The sequence below is a fragment of the Leptodactylus fuscus genome, chromosome 6 (assembly GCF_031893055.1).
Source record: "Leptodactylus fuscus isolate aLepFus1 chromosome 6, aLepFus1.hap2, whole genome shotgun sequence".
NCBI classification, from domain to species: Eukaryota; Metazoa; Chordata; class Amphibia; order Anura; family Leptodactylidae; genus Leptodactylus; species Leptodactylus fuscus.
The window spans coordinates 118,950,126-118,965,977 of NC_134270.1; the positions used below are offsets into that span (position 1 = coordinate 118,950,126).

Sequence of the window (15,852 nt, forward strand, 5' to 3'; positions counted from 1 at the left end):
TATAATAGAATGGTGTAATACTTTATTCCCCCAGTAGAGGTGCTACAGCGAAGCTGGCTTGGCCAGTAGGTTACTTCACAGAATACAGCTAATCTCTGGGCATCTCAGCAGCAGGAAATCCAGTGGTCAACTTGTCATTGGAACATTGCCTTTAAATCTGAACCTCAAACAGCCCTACTGAAATATCATGGAGAAGAGACAATGCACACAAGAACGCTTGTTCCAGGATATCATTCACTAAACACTGGATTCCCAGCACACAAAATGGCAGCCTAGAAGGAAGGTGCACCAGGTTAAGTGCACTGAGCCCAGTGTAATACTAATGTCATATAGTCAGGACTTGTGCTTAGGAATTAAGGACTTGGACTTTCATATCATCACCATGCCATTGTAACTGCGACCACCAGACTGATCTGGTTACAGCAAGGCAATGGCTTCCACTCATGGCTACATACCGTCTAACACGGCGTGTTAATGTTTTATATTTCTTCCCATTTGACTTCAGTTCGGTTTTCACAAATAACAATCTATCTATACATAGAAATGCGTATGTTACACTCTGTGAGTGGCGATGTACCGTATAACAGGTCATTTGTAAATGCACACAACTAAAACCCTTCTTGTCCTTGATACACAACATTCACTGACTACGCGCCCTCTTTGTAGCTTTGTATTATATAATGGGTCCAACTGCTGAAATGGAGCAGAAATAATGATAAAACAATATCTGGGTCTCTCCACCTCCCACAGAACATGGCCCGAGGTAAACTGAACCTTCATTTATTAGTCCTGCCTCAGATGAAAGAGAATACAGAAAATAAGAAGCCGGAGAGTGGCTTGAGCTGAGCACAGACTTCTCTGACCCATTTTATCTTTTATTATTAAATAATGTAAAAGTGCTGTGTTATGTTCCACATGTATATTATACATCAGTAGTATATTAGGGTTTATGGGGTGCGTGCTAAGCAGCAGATAACAGAAGACAAGATTAACACTCATTTCTCCTACAAGAAAAGTCTTTTACTATAGTCTACCATTTCTGATCAATCCTGGCCACCTTTTCAGATGCTGAGTGGCCACCTGTAATGGCAGCCATTACTGTGTCTATAGAGGGAGGGATAAACACCTCGCTTTCCGCAGGCGATGGGTCGGCACTTTAGACTGTGGTGTCACATCTCCCTGCTACATCGAGCTCGTCGGCCTTCACGAACACTCTACTCATGGTATAAGATGAACAGCACTATGGTGACAATTTGGTCATGATCCATAGTGAAAAATGCAAAGAAATTTCCTTTTATTCAGTCATAAAACTAACAGCAGTAGCAATGTTTTGGCTACCAAAACCCCAGACTAAAAGCAGAAGAATTTGGTAATGCTGACACCCTCCATTTTTCTTTCTGGTTATGAGTGAGGACTGACCCAAGTCATCGTAGTCATGTAGAACTTAGCACTATCGGGGAAAACAAATAAAGGCTAAATAATGGACTAAGTTAGGACCTAAACTTCATGGTCTTGATTGAGGAAAAGGTATTAAAGAGGGACTTTCACCACCTCCTCCAAGTCCAGCTCTTTGCATCCATCTGACACAGTTAGAATTTTTTCTCTCACCCCCCACCTGAGCAATAAGTGCTGTTAGTTTTGGTTTCTCATATTCTGTTTAGGCTCTGTCAGGTGGGCGGTGTCAGATAGGAACAGGCAAGGAGTGTGATCCTGAGCTCTGACATTGATTGTAGGTCTGAATTATGCCCCGTACTGTATCTGATAGATACATGGTTGTACAGTATGGAGAGATCTATCTAATTGTGTGTTCACCAGATTAAAATCGATTGTAGAGGTTCTGTCATGGAGCCTCCATGATCCGGTTATGACTACAAAAATATAATAGAAAAATTAAGCATGTCCACTAATTATTCTTCATTGGACATCAGTGTATCTAGATAAAAAGATAGACCCAAAAAAAGACAATATGGTGACTCAGTGCAGCGCTGTAGACCTGGGTTCAAATCCTGCCAAGGACAACATCTGCAAGGAGTTTGTATGTTCTCCCCATGTTTGCGTGGATTTCCTCCCATACTCCAAAGACATACTGATAGGGAAAAATGCAGATTGTGAGCCCTATATGGGGCTCACAATCTACATTAAAAAAAATACCTGAAGATCTCTGGGTTCTATCTAATGGGGAGTGTCGCAAGTAAGAAGAGACCCTGTGATTTGTATGAAAAAAGACAACTTCAATTTTGTCACAGATGTATGTAGACTTCTATTTAAAAAAAGAATGCTGGGAAATACTAAATTACATGTTATTTCATTGTAATTAAATATGTCCTCTAGAATTATCTGTCCCTTTGGAATAAAGTCGTTCTGTGGCTTAATAGAGAAATTAATTATAATTTTCCAAAAATAAATTGTGGGAGGGGTGAACATATATTGCTGAGGCAGACTGCCATATTAATAACTTTACAGTTATATTTGTACTCACAATGTCTTTTATCTCTATAATTCATTTCTACAGAATGTGTGTTGGGGACATATGTACAGTCATGGCCAAAAGTTTTGAGAATGATACAAATATTAATTTTTACAAAGTCTACTGCTTCAGTTTTTCTAATGGCAATTTGCATATACTCCAGAATGTTATAAAGAGTGATCAGCTTAACAGCAATTACTTGCAAAGTCAATATTTGCCTAGAAAATGAACTTTATCCCCCAAAACACATTTCAACATCATTGCAGCCCTGCCTTAAAAGGACCAGCTAACATCGTTTCAGTGATTACTCCATTAACACAGGTGTGGGTGTTGATGAGGACAGGGCTGGAGATCAATCTGTCATGATTAAGTAAGAATTACACCACTGGACACTTTAAAAGGAGGCTGGTGCTTGGCATCATTGTTTCTCTTCTGTTAACCATGGTTATCTCTAAAGAAACACGTGCAGTCATCATTGCACTGCACAAAAATGGCCTAACAGGGAAGAGTATCGCAGCTAGAAAGATTGCACCTCAGTCAACAATCTATCGCATCATCAGGAACTTCAAGGAGAGAGGTTCCATTGTTGTCAAAAAGGCTCCAGGGCGCCCAAGAAAGACCAGCCAGTGCCAGGACCGTCTCTTAAAAGTGTTTCAGCTGCGGGATCGGGCTACCAGCAGTGCAGAGCTTGCTGAGGAATGGCAGCAGGCAGGTGTGAGTGCATCTGCATGCACTGTGAGGAGTAGACTCTTGGAGCAAGGCCTGGTCTCAAGGAGGGCAGCAAAGAAGCCACTTCTCTCCAGAAAAATCATCAGGGACAGACTGATATTCTGCAAAAGGTACAGGGAGTGGACTGCTAAGGACTGGGGTAAAGTCATTTTCTCTGATGAATCCCCTTTTCGATTGTTTGGGACATCTGGAAAACAGCTTATTCGGAGAAGACGAGGTGAGCGCTACCACCAGTCTTGTCTCATGCCAACTGTAAAGCATCCTGAAACCATTCATGTGTGGGGTTGCTTCTCAGCCAAGGGAATCGGCTCTCTCACAGTCTTGCCTAAAAACACAGCCATGAATAAAGAATGGTACCAGAATGTCCTCCAAGATCAACTTCTCCCAACTGTCCAAGAGCAGTTTGGCGATCAACAATGCCTTTTCCAGCATGATGGAGCACCTTGCCATAAAGCAAAGGTGATAACTAAATGGCTCAGGGAACAAAACATAGAGATTTTGGGTCCATGGCCTGGAAACTCCCCAGATCTTAATCCCATTGAGAACTTGTGGTCAATCATCAAGAGACGGGTGGACAAACAAAAACCTACTAATTCTGACAAAATGCAAGCATTGATTGTGCAAGAATGGACTGCTATCAGTCAGGATTTGGTCCAGAAGTTGATTGACAGCATGCCAGGGAGAATTGCAGAGGTCCTGAAGAAGAAGGGTCAACACTGCAAATATTGACTTGCTGCATTAACTCATTCTAACTGTCAATATAAACTTTTATTACTCATAATATGATTGCAATTATATTTCTGTATGTGATAAAAACATCTGACAAACACACATAAAAACCAGAGGGCAGCAGATCATGTGAAAATATAAGATTTGTGTCATTCTCAAAACTTTTGGCCATGACTGTATATATCTGTACTGAGGGTGTACATAACTAAGGTATGTATAGCTCAGTGGCTCAGTGGTTAGCACTGCAGCCTTGCTGCGCTGGGTCCTGGTGTTCAGATCCTACCAAGGACAAAAAACCATCTGCAAGGAGTTTGTATGTTCTCCCCGTGTTTGCATGGATTTCCATCCCATATTCCGAAAAGACATACTGATAGGGGGGAAAAAAAAAGTACATTGTGAGCTCTGTGTGGGGCTCACAATCTACATTAAAAAAAAAAAAAAAAAAAAAAAAGCAGTGAGCAATGAAAGCACATGGAGCCCACAGACTATAATTAAAAAATTAAGCACATAGGAAAAATGTTGCAAATGAACAGCAAATATTATAGGATATCCCTTTACAGACACAATACAATGTCTCACTGCTGGACTGCAGCACAATGTCATCTCCATAGCCGACAAGAGATACAAGGTGATTTCCATTTCCTTCAAGAGCCTGGAGGGGGTCACATCATTCAAACCCCTCCCAATCAGACATTGGTGGTATATGCTATTTGCCATCAGAAAATGTCACCTATAAGAATTTGGACAGAAACACTCACCAGTACACGAGAATTGTTGTTATCACTGTAGTGGATTTCTACGTATCCAGATGACAAGAGATTACTAGGAATGGAGGGAAGGAATGATAATGTATTAAGAGATCAGTTTTACAGCACTAAGATCATATACCTTGTCAATAGGATGCATTTACAGGGGCAATATGGATAGATAGATAGATCGATAGATAGATAGATAGATAGATAGATAGATAGATAGATAGATAGATAGATAGATAGATAGATAGATATGAAGATAGGTAGATATGAGGATGGATAGATAGATAAATATAAGAAGCATGAAAATAGACAACTAGATAAGAGACAGATAGATATGAGATGCTTTGCCTGCTTTGGAATAAATGAATATTTGATCATTATACAAGACTTCGCAGTCTCACAGACTTCAGATGCAGAAAGTATGGGAGGAGAAAATAGAACATGTCCTACTTTCCGCATTCTGTAAAGAAGCCTATATACACCGGCTGCAATTTGCAGCATAAATCCCAAGGTAGTGATTCCTATATGATACAGTATATTGCACAGTTCTGGAATCCTTTCTATTCACTGGATAAAAAACACAGCTTAAAATCCCTTGTGTGCCCACAGCTTGACCCAGATTTGGGTGGATGAAGGTAAAAAGTGGAATTATTAATTTACACTCACTGGTTGAGCTCGAGGTCCAGAATAAATTCTTTCTTGAATGCTGGCACCAGGAAGCTGGCACTGGCAAGATGAGACGGCTGCACAAAAGTCACAGAGAAAGTGTCAAATCAGATAAGGATTATGTTTTCTGAAGAGTGGAGAAAGGGAAACTCATTTTACAGGATACCATTCATTTCAATAACTTACAAAATGCAGATGCAATTGTGATTGTACCTTAAGGTGGGGAGACTAAGGTAGCACCCAGTGTTGCAGGCACAACTATATGATGCCCAAGTAGTCTGCCGCAAGAGCTTTATTCTAATATGCTAGGATCTGTGTGCCGTATTTGTGGCCATATGTAAGGAGCCCAACTACCACAGCAACTAACAAAGAGTCAATAAAGGTGGCAAGCAAGAGGCTAACTGAAATGATCCCCTTCCCAATTTTTATGTTAAAGGGGTTTTCAGGGCAAAAAAACTGTTAGTGGTTTTAATGGGTTTAAAGTTTTTACAAGTTACGGCAATAAGAAAGTATCATGTGACTCTTTTTCTTTTTTTTTGGATGACTAAGACCTCTTTTATACAGGCCATTGCGCAGGACATGGACCACAAATAGAAGTGTGACATACTACCAAAAAACCATGGGGCAGTTAAACTATTATGGGTAGTACAAACTTAGACTACACAGGGACCACACGGTGGCTCAGTGGTTAGCCTTGCAGCGCTGGGGTCCTGGTGTTCAAATCGCGCCAAGGGCAAAAAACCATCTGCATGGAGTTTGTATGTTCTCCCCGTGTTTGCATGGATTTCCATCCCATACTCCAAAAAAGACATACTGATAGGAAAAAAAAAGTACATTGTGAGCTCTATGTGGGGCTCACAATCTACAAAAAAAAAAAAAAAAAAACTTAGACAACACAGTCTTAAAGGGAGTCTGTCATCAGGGTGAAGCTTATTAAACAAGCAAGACAATTGTGTATGGGTTTTTATCTCATGAAAACATGTCTTCACTGCCAAGGTATTAAAGGGTCCACAATAAAAAAGGTTTTAATTAGGCCTGGAGAGGTGAAAAAACACATATTTCTCTGTTCCCTGTGCTCTGATGCATCCTATCGTGGTCCGGTCCTGCTGCTCCGCTGTTTTCTTGCCAATCAGAGGCCTCAGTGGTGACATGCAATGGGGATTTCTGCCAGAAGAAAACATTGGACCAGCAGGACTGGAGGCACCCGAGCATTGGGGACAGGTGAGTATGTTTTGGGTTTTTTTAATTTCACTTATTGCAACCTAATTTTAAGAAAAATATCTTAGACAACTCTTTTAATTAATTTGACAATATGCATATATGCAAATTGGAGCACTGAGTCGTGCTTCTGTTGCTCCGAACTGCTACGCCCCCCCCTTACACTGCTCTAATAGACTCTCATTGCCTCTCCCTCACTGTCATTTGTATATTATTAAATAAATTAATATCTCTGCAACAGAAGCACAAATTTTGATGGGAAAAAGATTTTACATTCAGTTGAGACTGACGTAACTGTGTTGCTGGTTTAATACGGTTCAAATTAATGACAGGCTCCCTTTAATCTCCCCCTTTAAAAAAATCCCAACTACTTGGCAGGCAGAATTTTCTCTCTAGAGCCCACCATTCTCAAGCAACATGCAATATCAGGTTTGGTGCCTCATGTGCTATTTAGCTCTGTAACATCAGAAGGGCAGTGTCAGGTGGGTGCGGGGGAGGGGGGATTCAGAGCCGCAATCAGAGGCAGTCAGTGTCAGAGCTCAGAATCGCACCCTTTGCCTGCTCCCGCCTGACCCTGCCTTCCTGACAGTACAGAGACTAAATAGCATATCAGGCACCAAAACTAACTACACCTTTTGCTTCAGAATGGTGGGGGCTAATGAAAAAAATTCCAACTGTGCCAGAATCAGTGGAGCAGAGCTTATTAATGGATTAAGAACTAGACTTGGCAGAAGTGGTGAAAGGTCCTCTTTAAGAGCACTTAAAGATGGAAGTGGGGAATTAAGAATATTTCCTGCCTAGCAATTAAAAAGGCTGCTCAGAAGAAAAAAAGGAACCCACTATGTCAGCATTATTAGGGCATCTACATAATGTAATAACAAAGGGGCTTGTCCAGTGCCATTATATTTATTCTGGGTGGTTCATAAGTATACTAGGACAGTAGTAGTACATTAGGACAGGTAGACTGTGTGTAGGCCTCCAAAGGAGATCTCTCAAATAAAAGGCAAACAGGGTAGTGTGCAGAAGAATATTAGTTTAAGCAAAATCACAAAAGTTATACAAAGTTATACTTTAATCACAAATCACTATAAGACTAGAGAAACTTTAGCTAGCTATCTCGCCAACTAACACATGCATGCTTGGCTCAACCGAGCAGTACACATGTACTGAATTTGGAGAAGGAAAAAAAGCTGAACTCCCCAATAACAAGAGGACTAAAAAGTTTAAACCCTTAAATACCCCAGAATGTATCATAAGGGGAAAATCTAATGTGTATGGACAGCTATAGCCTATGTGAGAAGGTGAAAGGCAAAGTGCTGGAATCATGCTATATTAGCCCGAGAGTCCTGACTTATGTGTGGTCCAGGGCAGGTCTGGAGTTGGCTTCAGCCCCAGCTGTGGGTCATAGGCTTGTTACTGGGCCATAAAAGCCTGCTGAGCCTGCATTTCAGGGCGGATCCTGGGAGGAGAGGAAGTGCCTGGGTCTGTCCTGACACTGAGAGCCTTGTATTCGGTACGGTGTTTTGTTTGGTTGATTTTGTGTGGTTTGCAGTAAGCCACATGTGCAGTTAGTATTTAGTTTAGTTAGCGCTCAGACAAGCAGGATTTTGGTCTGACATTATTTTTCCTGAAGTTAAGGCTGTATTTTATTTTGCATATTTTTGTGCCTGACGTAAAGGTTTATTTATTTTCTGTTTTTCTTAAAGGGGCTCTATCACTGGGAAAAGTCATTTTTAACTAATCACATCCTTGCATAGCTTTTAGAAAATCTATTCCACACCTACCTTTAGTAGATAGATTGCCTCAGTGGTTTCTGAATAAGTCGGTTTTTATTCATATTCTAATTAGACTGTTGCATGATACATCATGCACACCTCTCCTGTTGTTTTCTATGGGAGACTCCTGCTGCTGATGATGACTCAGCTTCCTGTTTGCCTCACACACATAGGATATAATAGAAGAGAGGAGGCTGCTGGGAACTTCCTGTGCTGGCTGGAAGCTCATTAGCATATGAATAAAAACAGACTTATTCAGAAACCACTGAGGCAAGCTACATACTAAAGGTAGGTGTGAAGTAGCATTTCTAAAGGCTAAGCAAGCATGTGTTTAGCTAAAAATGACTTTTCCCAGTGATAGAGCCCCTTTAAATAAACAGCTTTGCTGCAAGATATGTGTACGTTTCTCTGACTGGTTGGGTCCGCACCACTGCTCCACTGCTTCTAGCGAACTACCTTCCCCACACCTTATATACATACAGGCAGTAGTTGTGGCACCCTGGTCTAGCTATAAACTTATAACATTTTATTAAACATAAGGCTCCATCCAGTGCAGGACTCTTACACCTAATGTTTGATATGTTCATCAGTTTTTCTGATATTGTCTGCTCATATTACCTTTGATTTGTAAAGTGCTGTGGACTATATTAGCGCTATATAAAATTATTGTTAGTATTTTTTATGTAAAATGAAGATTTGTGGATAACATAGGACATGTGGTTGTTCTCACATATTCTTCCTTTAACAGCTATGACCTGGCACAAGGCCCGGAATAATGAACCAACAGCAGGATGCAAACTGCATAAATGAGTATGAAACAAAAAAAAGTGTTACACCCGTAAATCAGGACCTTCCCAGTCTACAGTGAAATAAGAGACTATAGTATGGGAATGTGATCTATATATAGAAATGGTCCCTTCTGTGTCCATCCATAAGAACTCAATACAACTGGCAAAGTAATATACAAATAAATCCTCCTTGGTGGTAAAAAAAAAACAACTTGCTCTAGCCCCAATAAATGACAGTTTTTTTTTCTAAAACCTAGTGATATTATTTGAGATCAACTCCAAAAGGAAGAGGGATATTTTGGTTTAGCATTAATAAACCCAGGTGAATCCACTAGGTTTCACCAAAACCAGGCATTGATCTATTGCAGTGATGGCGAACCTTTTAGAGACCGAGTGCCCAAACTGCAACCCAAAACCCACAAAATTTTCGCGGAGTGCCAACACGACAATATAGACTTAATACTATGCGGATCCACAATTGCAGACAGTTACTGACCAAAAATTACAGTCATGTGGGGCTTTACAGAGCTTTCAATAATACAAACAACGTTGTACTGAAATGTAAAGGTCTCGGCATTTGGTACTTTGAACAATTAATTTTCACTATTTACATCGCACAGGATCTGTTTTATAGTTACCGTGTAATATTCTTACATCCTGTACTAATATCACGTCTGCTATAAAACAGATACTGTGTGATATAAATAGTGAGGGGACCCCAAGACAGTATTATATGCTCTGCAGTGGGCCCACCACACAATATTATATTCTCCACAGTACCACAGTAGCCCCCCAGTGTTATATGCTCCGCAGTAGGTGTCCCCCCCCCCACAGGATTATATGCTCCACAGTGGCATCCACACACAGTATTGTGTGCTTATAAATAGGCCCCCCCCAGTATTATATGCTCTTTAGTACACCCCCCAGTATTATAAGCCACCCCAGTATTATAAGCCCGCCCAGTATTATACACTCCCCCCAGTATTATACACTCCCCCCAGTATTATACACCCCACCCAGTATTATAAGCCCCCCCAGTATTATACACTCCCCCCAGTATTATAAGCCCCCTCAGTATTATACACTCCCCCCAGTATTATACACTCCCCCCAGTATTATACACCCCACCCAGTATTATAAGCCCCCCCAGTATTATACACTCCCCCCCAGTATCATACACCCCACCAAGTATTATAAGTGCTCCCCCCAACATCATATACACAGTGAGCCACTCTCATACTCACCCCTGAAGAGCCGCCGGCATCCACCTTCTTGTCACTGGCGGCGCTGATGACGTCATCGCGCCCGCGTCGGGGCAGAGGTCAAACTCTGCAGCCAGTGTAGGCCGCGGTCGCGCGATCCGCGGCCTACCCTGACAGCTTTCAGCTGTATGTGCATTTGCACATACAACTGAAGGCAGTGATCGCTCATCAACGGGGAATCCTGTACCGGATTCCCTGTTGGTGAGCGATCCGGGCGACCGCACGCGTGCCAGCATGGAGGGCTCTGCGTGCCCTCTCTGGCACGCGTGCCATAGGTTCGCCATCACTGATCTATTGAGTGCTCCCTTCCAAAAGATGGCGCTAGAGAAAGTTCTCCTCTTTCCACCAAGGTGAATTTATTTGCATATTCTTTTCCCAGGATCCTTAGCATGATATGTATGGTCTATAAGACCCTGAAAGCAACAAGATCTGAAATGAGACACAGTACTCCTTCTGACAAACACAACTATGAATGCAGGTGGTGTAGAATACAATACACATTTTGCACTTGAATACAGTGTTACTCCCCCAAAAAATGTGTAAGTGGACACAGGCATAGTTGTACAGATCCATTCAGACCTCTATATGCACCATTGGCATTTTTACTCTCAACACATGCTTTATTATTGGGATATTCTTCTCTTGGAGTGTTGGTAAGAATGGCTCAAGGATACAAAAGGTTATTACATTGTTTGATCTGGAGCTGGGAGAGACTTATCCCCAAAGGCAACACATGTATATGTTAATATTTACAGCCTGTTTTCTCTCTACACCAAAAACCATGGCTGAATACCAATAGAGGGAAGAAAAATGAATAATTGAACACTTACAACATTAGAGTTGCCCTCATTTCTGACCCGGGTGTCCAACTGATACGTGCGGGTTTCTGCTCCTGATGTTTGCCCAATTAACCGGCTGGGATGTGTGATCTGGGGGAGTTCCAGGGTCTGGTGCCATTGGGTAAATGATTCAGACTGTCCAGTATCAGTGGGGGAGGTAGAATTTTCTAGAGGAACCCCTAAGATAAAGAATACAGAGATATATTCGGTTACAATCATGACTCAGACTAAGGCCCCACTTTGCAGAAACATTTCTAATAACAGTAAGGTGAATGAGATTATGATAAATCTCATCCACACATTACGGAAAAGCTGCTTTTCTCAAAAACATATGTGTTTTTGAGAAACTCAAAGTGTTAATTTTTGCTGCAGAATCGCAAGTTTCCCCTATATATTTAATTGGAGAAAAACTGCAAAATGCAATGAAAAATGCTGGTGATAAAACACAACACGTTTTTGCTCCTTTTTTTTTTTTTTTTTTTTTTTTTTTTTGCTGTGTTTTGTTACATTAGGCCTTAGAATATTTTAGTATCAGAGATTTTTCTTCACATACTCTTTAGAGCAGGTAAAATCCTACAGTTACTGATGGAAATGTATGCAAAGATTTCATTTATCAAGAGGATATAGTCATATGTTCCAGCTAAGTTCTGCCCATAGTAACATTGTATAAATTCGAGGAAGGGGCAACCTGACAGACATTGTTTATATAGCAAACTGGTATTGATCACTAAGTGGAGGCTAAGTGCAGCTTTATCCCACACCCTTTATCCTGCATACTTTCCTTGTATACAGTGTTTACAAGGTATCAGTGTCCTTCTATAATGTATGACGTTTCTTAAGTCTGGTTCACATCTGCGTTCGGTATTCCATTTGGAGAGTCAGTTTGGGGAACGGAATACCAAATGCATTAAAAAAAGCGGTGAGCAATGAATGCACACGGACCCTATAAGACTATAATAGGGTCTGTGTGTTTTCCGCATGTTGTCTTCCCGAATCATGCTTAGAGGAAAGTAGTGCTTGATGTACGTTTCTATCCTCATGACTCATGTGGACACCGTGTGGAAAACACATGGACCCCATTATGGTCTATGGGTCCGTGTGCTTTCATTGCTCACTGCTTTTTAATGTGTTTGGTATTCCGTTCTGTGGGTCCCCAAGCGGACTCCCGAACAGAATACCGAACGCAGATGTGAACCAGGCCTTAGTTTGTTTTGCAGGTTTTAGCTATTGGTGGCATTTGTCAAGGATTACCAAGGATTGCTGAGCCTGCTGTTACACCAGGCATATACTATCTATACTATATATACTATACTACTATTACTATACTATACTATACTATACTATACTATATATACTACATATACTATCATTGATAGAAATTATGTAACACTTGTGGAGGTGTCTCTATAAGACTACATTCACATGGAGTTTCATCCTACTAATTCTGACATGAAGTCATTGGGGGTCATTTATCATCTTCCCCATTTAGGCCAAGCCCCCTTTTCAGGAAAAAAAGAAAAAGTGGCAAGGACAGCATACCATCTGCATAAAAAAAGGCGCAAATGCTTCATAAATAAAGCGAAGGGCACAAAAAGACCACACAAGTGCAAATTATGCACAAAAAAGTGCCCTATTCAATATGGTGACATGTGGCAGCTTAAGGATGGGTTCATATGGTGCATTTTTAGCAAAAAAAACTGCATGTGCTGTTATATAAAAACTGCATGTGTTATTGAAAAATAGTACAGACGAGAAAATTTGGAAATTTTAGAGCACATATGACATGTAGTTTAGTTTTTGCCAGAAAACTGGCATAAAGCTGTAGAACCCCCCCCCCCACACACACACACACAGTTAGTGTTACAATTCCAAGATCTCTGCTTGATCTTAGCAAACACTTGGCCACAGTCACAAAGCATGTCATGATCACGTCCAAATGATACTTTTGCATGGCTCATTTTGCACGGTTTGTTTCAGATTGTTCTCTTCTAATGAACCAAAGTGACTCTGCCATGTTGATAAGATCAGGACAGACTTTCCCCTTCCCATGAATGTTATATTTATAGAGAGCAACAGAAATCAAAGGTTTGAAAAATTAAGGCTAAGGGGGCGTTCACACTACCATCTGTGTCCGACAGGTAGTGTCCGCTCCTAGTGTTCGTTCAAAATCTGGCACGGACATTAGGAGCGGACACTAGCTGTGTCCGTGACACTTGTCATTCACTTAAATAGCGATCGGGTGCGTTCTTTTGCACTCCGAGCCTGTCCTTCACTGTCCGCATGTAAAGATGTCCGACTTTACAAGCAGACAGAAAAAACCTACATGTCGGGTTTTGCTGTCTGCTTGAAAAGTCGGACATCTTTGGGAACGGACAGTTAAGGACAGGCACGGACTGTAAAAGAACGCACCCAATGTCCATTTAAATCAATGCAAAATGTCACGGACACAGCTAGTGTCCGATGCTAATGTCCGCACGAGATTTTGCACGGACATTAGCATCGGACACTAGCTGTCGGACACCGACAATAGTGTGAACGCCCCCTTACTCTAGATAAGCCACGCTACTTTTCCCAGTCAAAAAAGTGATGATGAGCATGGTGTAAAAGCCATCAGAATAGGTGCAAACACATGACTTATCTTATACACTACACTACTAAAGTTTGGAGTCACACAGACAATTTTGTGTTTTCCATGAAAACTCACACTTTGATTTATCAAATGAGCTGCTAAATTAATAGAAAATATAGTCAAGACATTGACAAGGTTAGAAATAATGATTTTTATTTGAAATAATAATTTTCTCCTTCAAATTTTGCTTTTCTCACAGAATGCTCCATTTGCAGCAATTACAGCCTTGCAGACCTTTGGCATTCTAGCTGTTAATTTGCTGAGGTAATCTGGACAGATTTCACTCCATGCTTCTAGAAGCCTCTCCCACAAGTTGGATTGGCTTGATGGGCACTTTTTGCGTACCATACAGTCAAGCTGCTCCCACAACAGCTCAATGGGGTTCAGATCTGGTGACTGCGCTGGCCACTCCATTACAGATAGAATACCAGCTGCCTGCTTCTTCCCTAAAATAGTTCTTGTATAATTTGGAGGAGGCTTTGGGTCATTGTCCTGTTGTAGGATGAAATTGGCTCCAATCAAGCGCTGTCCAAAGGGTATGGCATGGTGTTGCAAAATGGAGTGATAGCCTTCCTTATTCAAAATTCCTTTTACCTTGTACAAATCTCCCACTTTACCAGCACTAAAGCAACCCCAGACCATCATATTATCTCCACCATGCTTCACAGATGGCATCAGGCACTTCCAGCATCTTTTCAGTTGTTCTGCATCTCACAAATGTTCTTCTGTGTGATCCAAACACCTCAAACTTTGATTCGTCACTTTTTTCCAATCTTCCTCTGTCCAATGTCTGTGTTCTTTTGCCCATATGAATCTTTTCCTTTTATTAGCCAGTCTCAGATATGACTTTTTCTTTCCCACTCTGCCCTGAAGGCCAGCATCCTGGAGTCACCTCTTCACTGTAGACGTTGACACTGGCGTTTTGCGGGTACTGTTTAATGAAGCTGCCAGTTGAGGACCTGTGAGGCGTTGATTTCTCAAACTAGAGACTCTAATGTACTTGTCTTGTTACTCAGTTGTGCAACGGGGCCTCCCACTTCTCTTTCTACTCTGGTCAGAGTACCTGTTTATGCTGCCCTCTGAAGGGAGTAGTACACGCCGTTGTAGGAAATCTTCAGTTTCTTAGCAATTTCTCGGATGGAATAGCCTTCATTTCTAAGAACAAGAATAGACTGTCGAGTTTCACATGAAAGTTCTCTTTTTCTGTCCATTTTGAGCATTTAATAGAACCAGCAAATGTAATGCTCCAGATTCTCAACTAGCTCAAAGGAAGGTCAGTTTTATAGCTTCTCTAAGCAGCAAAACTGTTTTCAGCTGTGCTAACATACTTGCACAAAGGTTTTCTAAACACCCATTAGCCTTCTTACACAGTTAGCAACACTATTACCATTAGAACACTGGAATGATGGTTGCTGGAAATGGACCTCTATACACCTATGTAGATGTTGCATTAAAAACCAGACGTTTGCAGCTAAATTAGTCATTTACCACATTAACAATCTATAGAGTGTATTTCTGATTCATTTATTGTTATCTTCATTGAAAAAAACTGTGCTTATCTTTCAAAAATAAGGAAATTTCTAAGTGACCCAAAACTTTTGAACGGTAGTGTACATGTTATAGGCAATGTATGAAATGGGAGAATCGTTACATACTTTGCCTAAGCATTGTATAGAATACCTAGGCATTCTATAGAATGCCAAATGCTATTTAGGCAAAGTATGAAAAACCAAACCTTTCCCAAAAATTTTTGAAAATACAATGAAAGTTGTACAAAACCCAAAATTTATTAAGGGCCAAAGCAAATGCTGATTTTGGCAGCATTCCCTTGAATTTTGGACAGTTCCTTGACGAATCGTTGTTTCATGTCCTTCTCTAACACTCCAGTTTGCTCCTCCTCCCACATTTTCATGGACATTCATGAACAAAACTAACTAAGTCTAAGCCTGAGGCAATGACAGAGACCGTTGTATCACACGTGGGTGGCGGGTTCAT

At 41.0% G+C, this 15,852-nt stretch overlaps 1 protein-coding gene across 1 annotated transcript in view; it reads right to left on the bottom strand.

Annotated features, from left to right (window-relative positions):
* Positions 1 to 15,852, bottom strand: part of ADAM11 (ADAM metallopeptidase domain 11) — a 69,305-nt gene that overhangs the window by 45,080 nt on the left and 8,373 nt on the right. The window contains exons 2-4 of the mRNA XM_075277158.1: positions 11,220 to 11,407; positions 5,347 to 5,423; positions 4,684 to 4,747 (exon numbers count right to left, since the gene is read on the bottom strand). Of these exons, the coding sequence (XP_075133259.1) occupies positions 4,684 to 4,747; positions 5,347 to 5,423; positions 11,220 to 11,407 (329 nt within the window). The remainder of the gene's footprint in view (positions 1 to 4,683; positions 4,748 to 5,346; positions 5,424 to 11,219; positions 11,408 to 15,852) is intronic.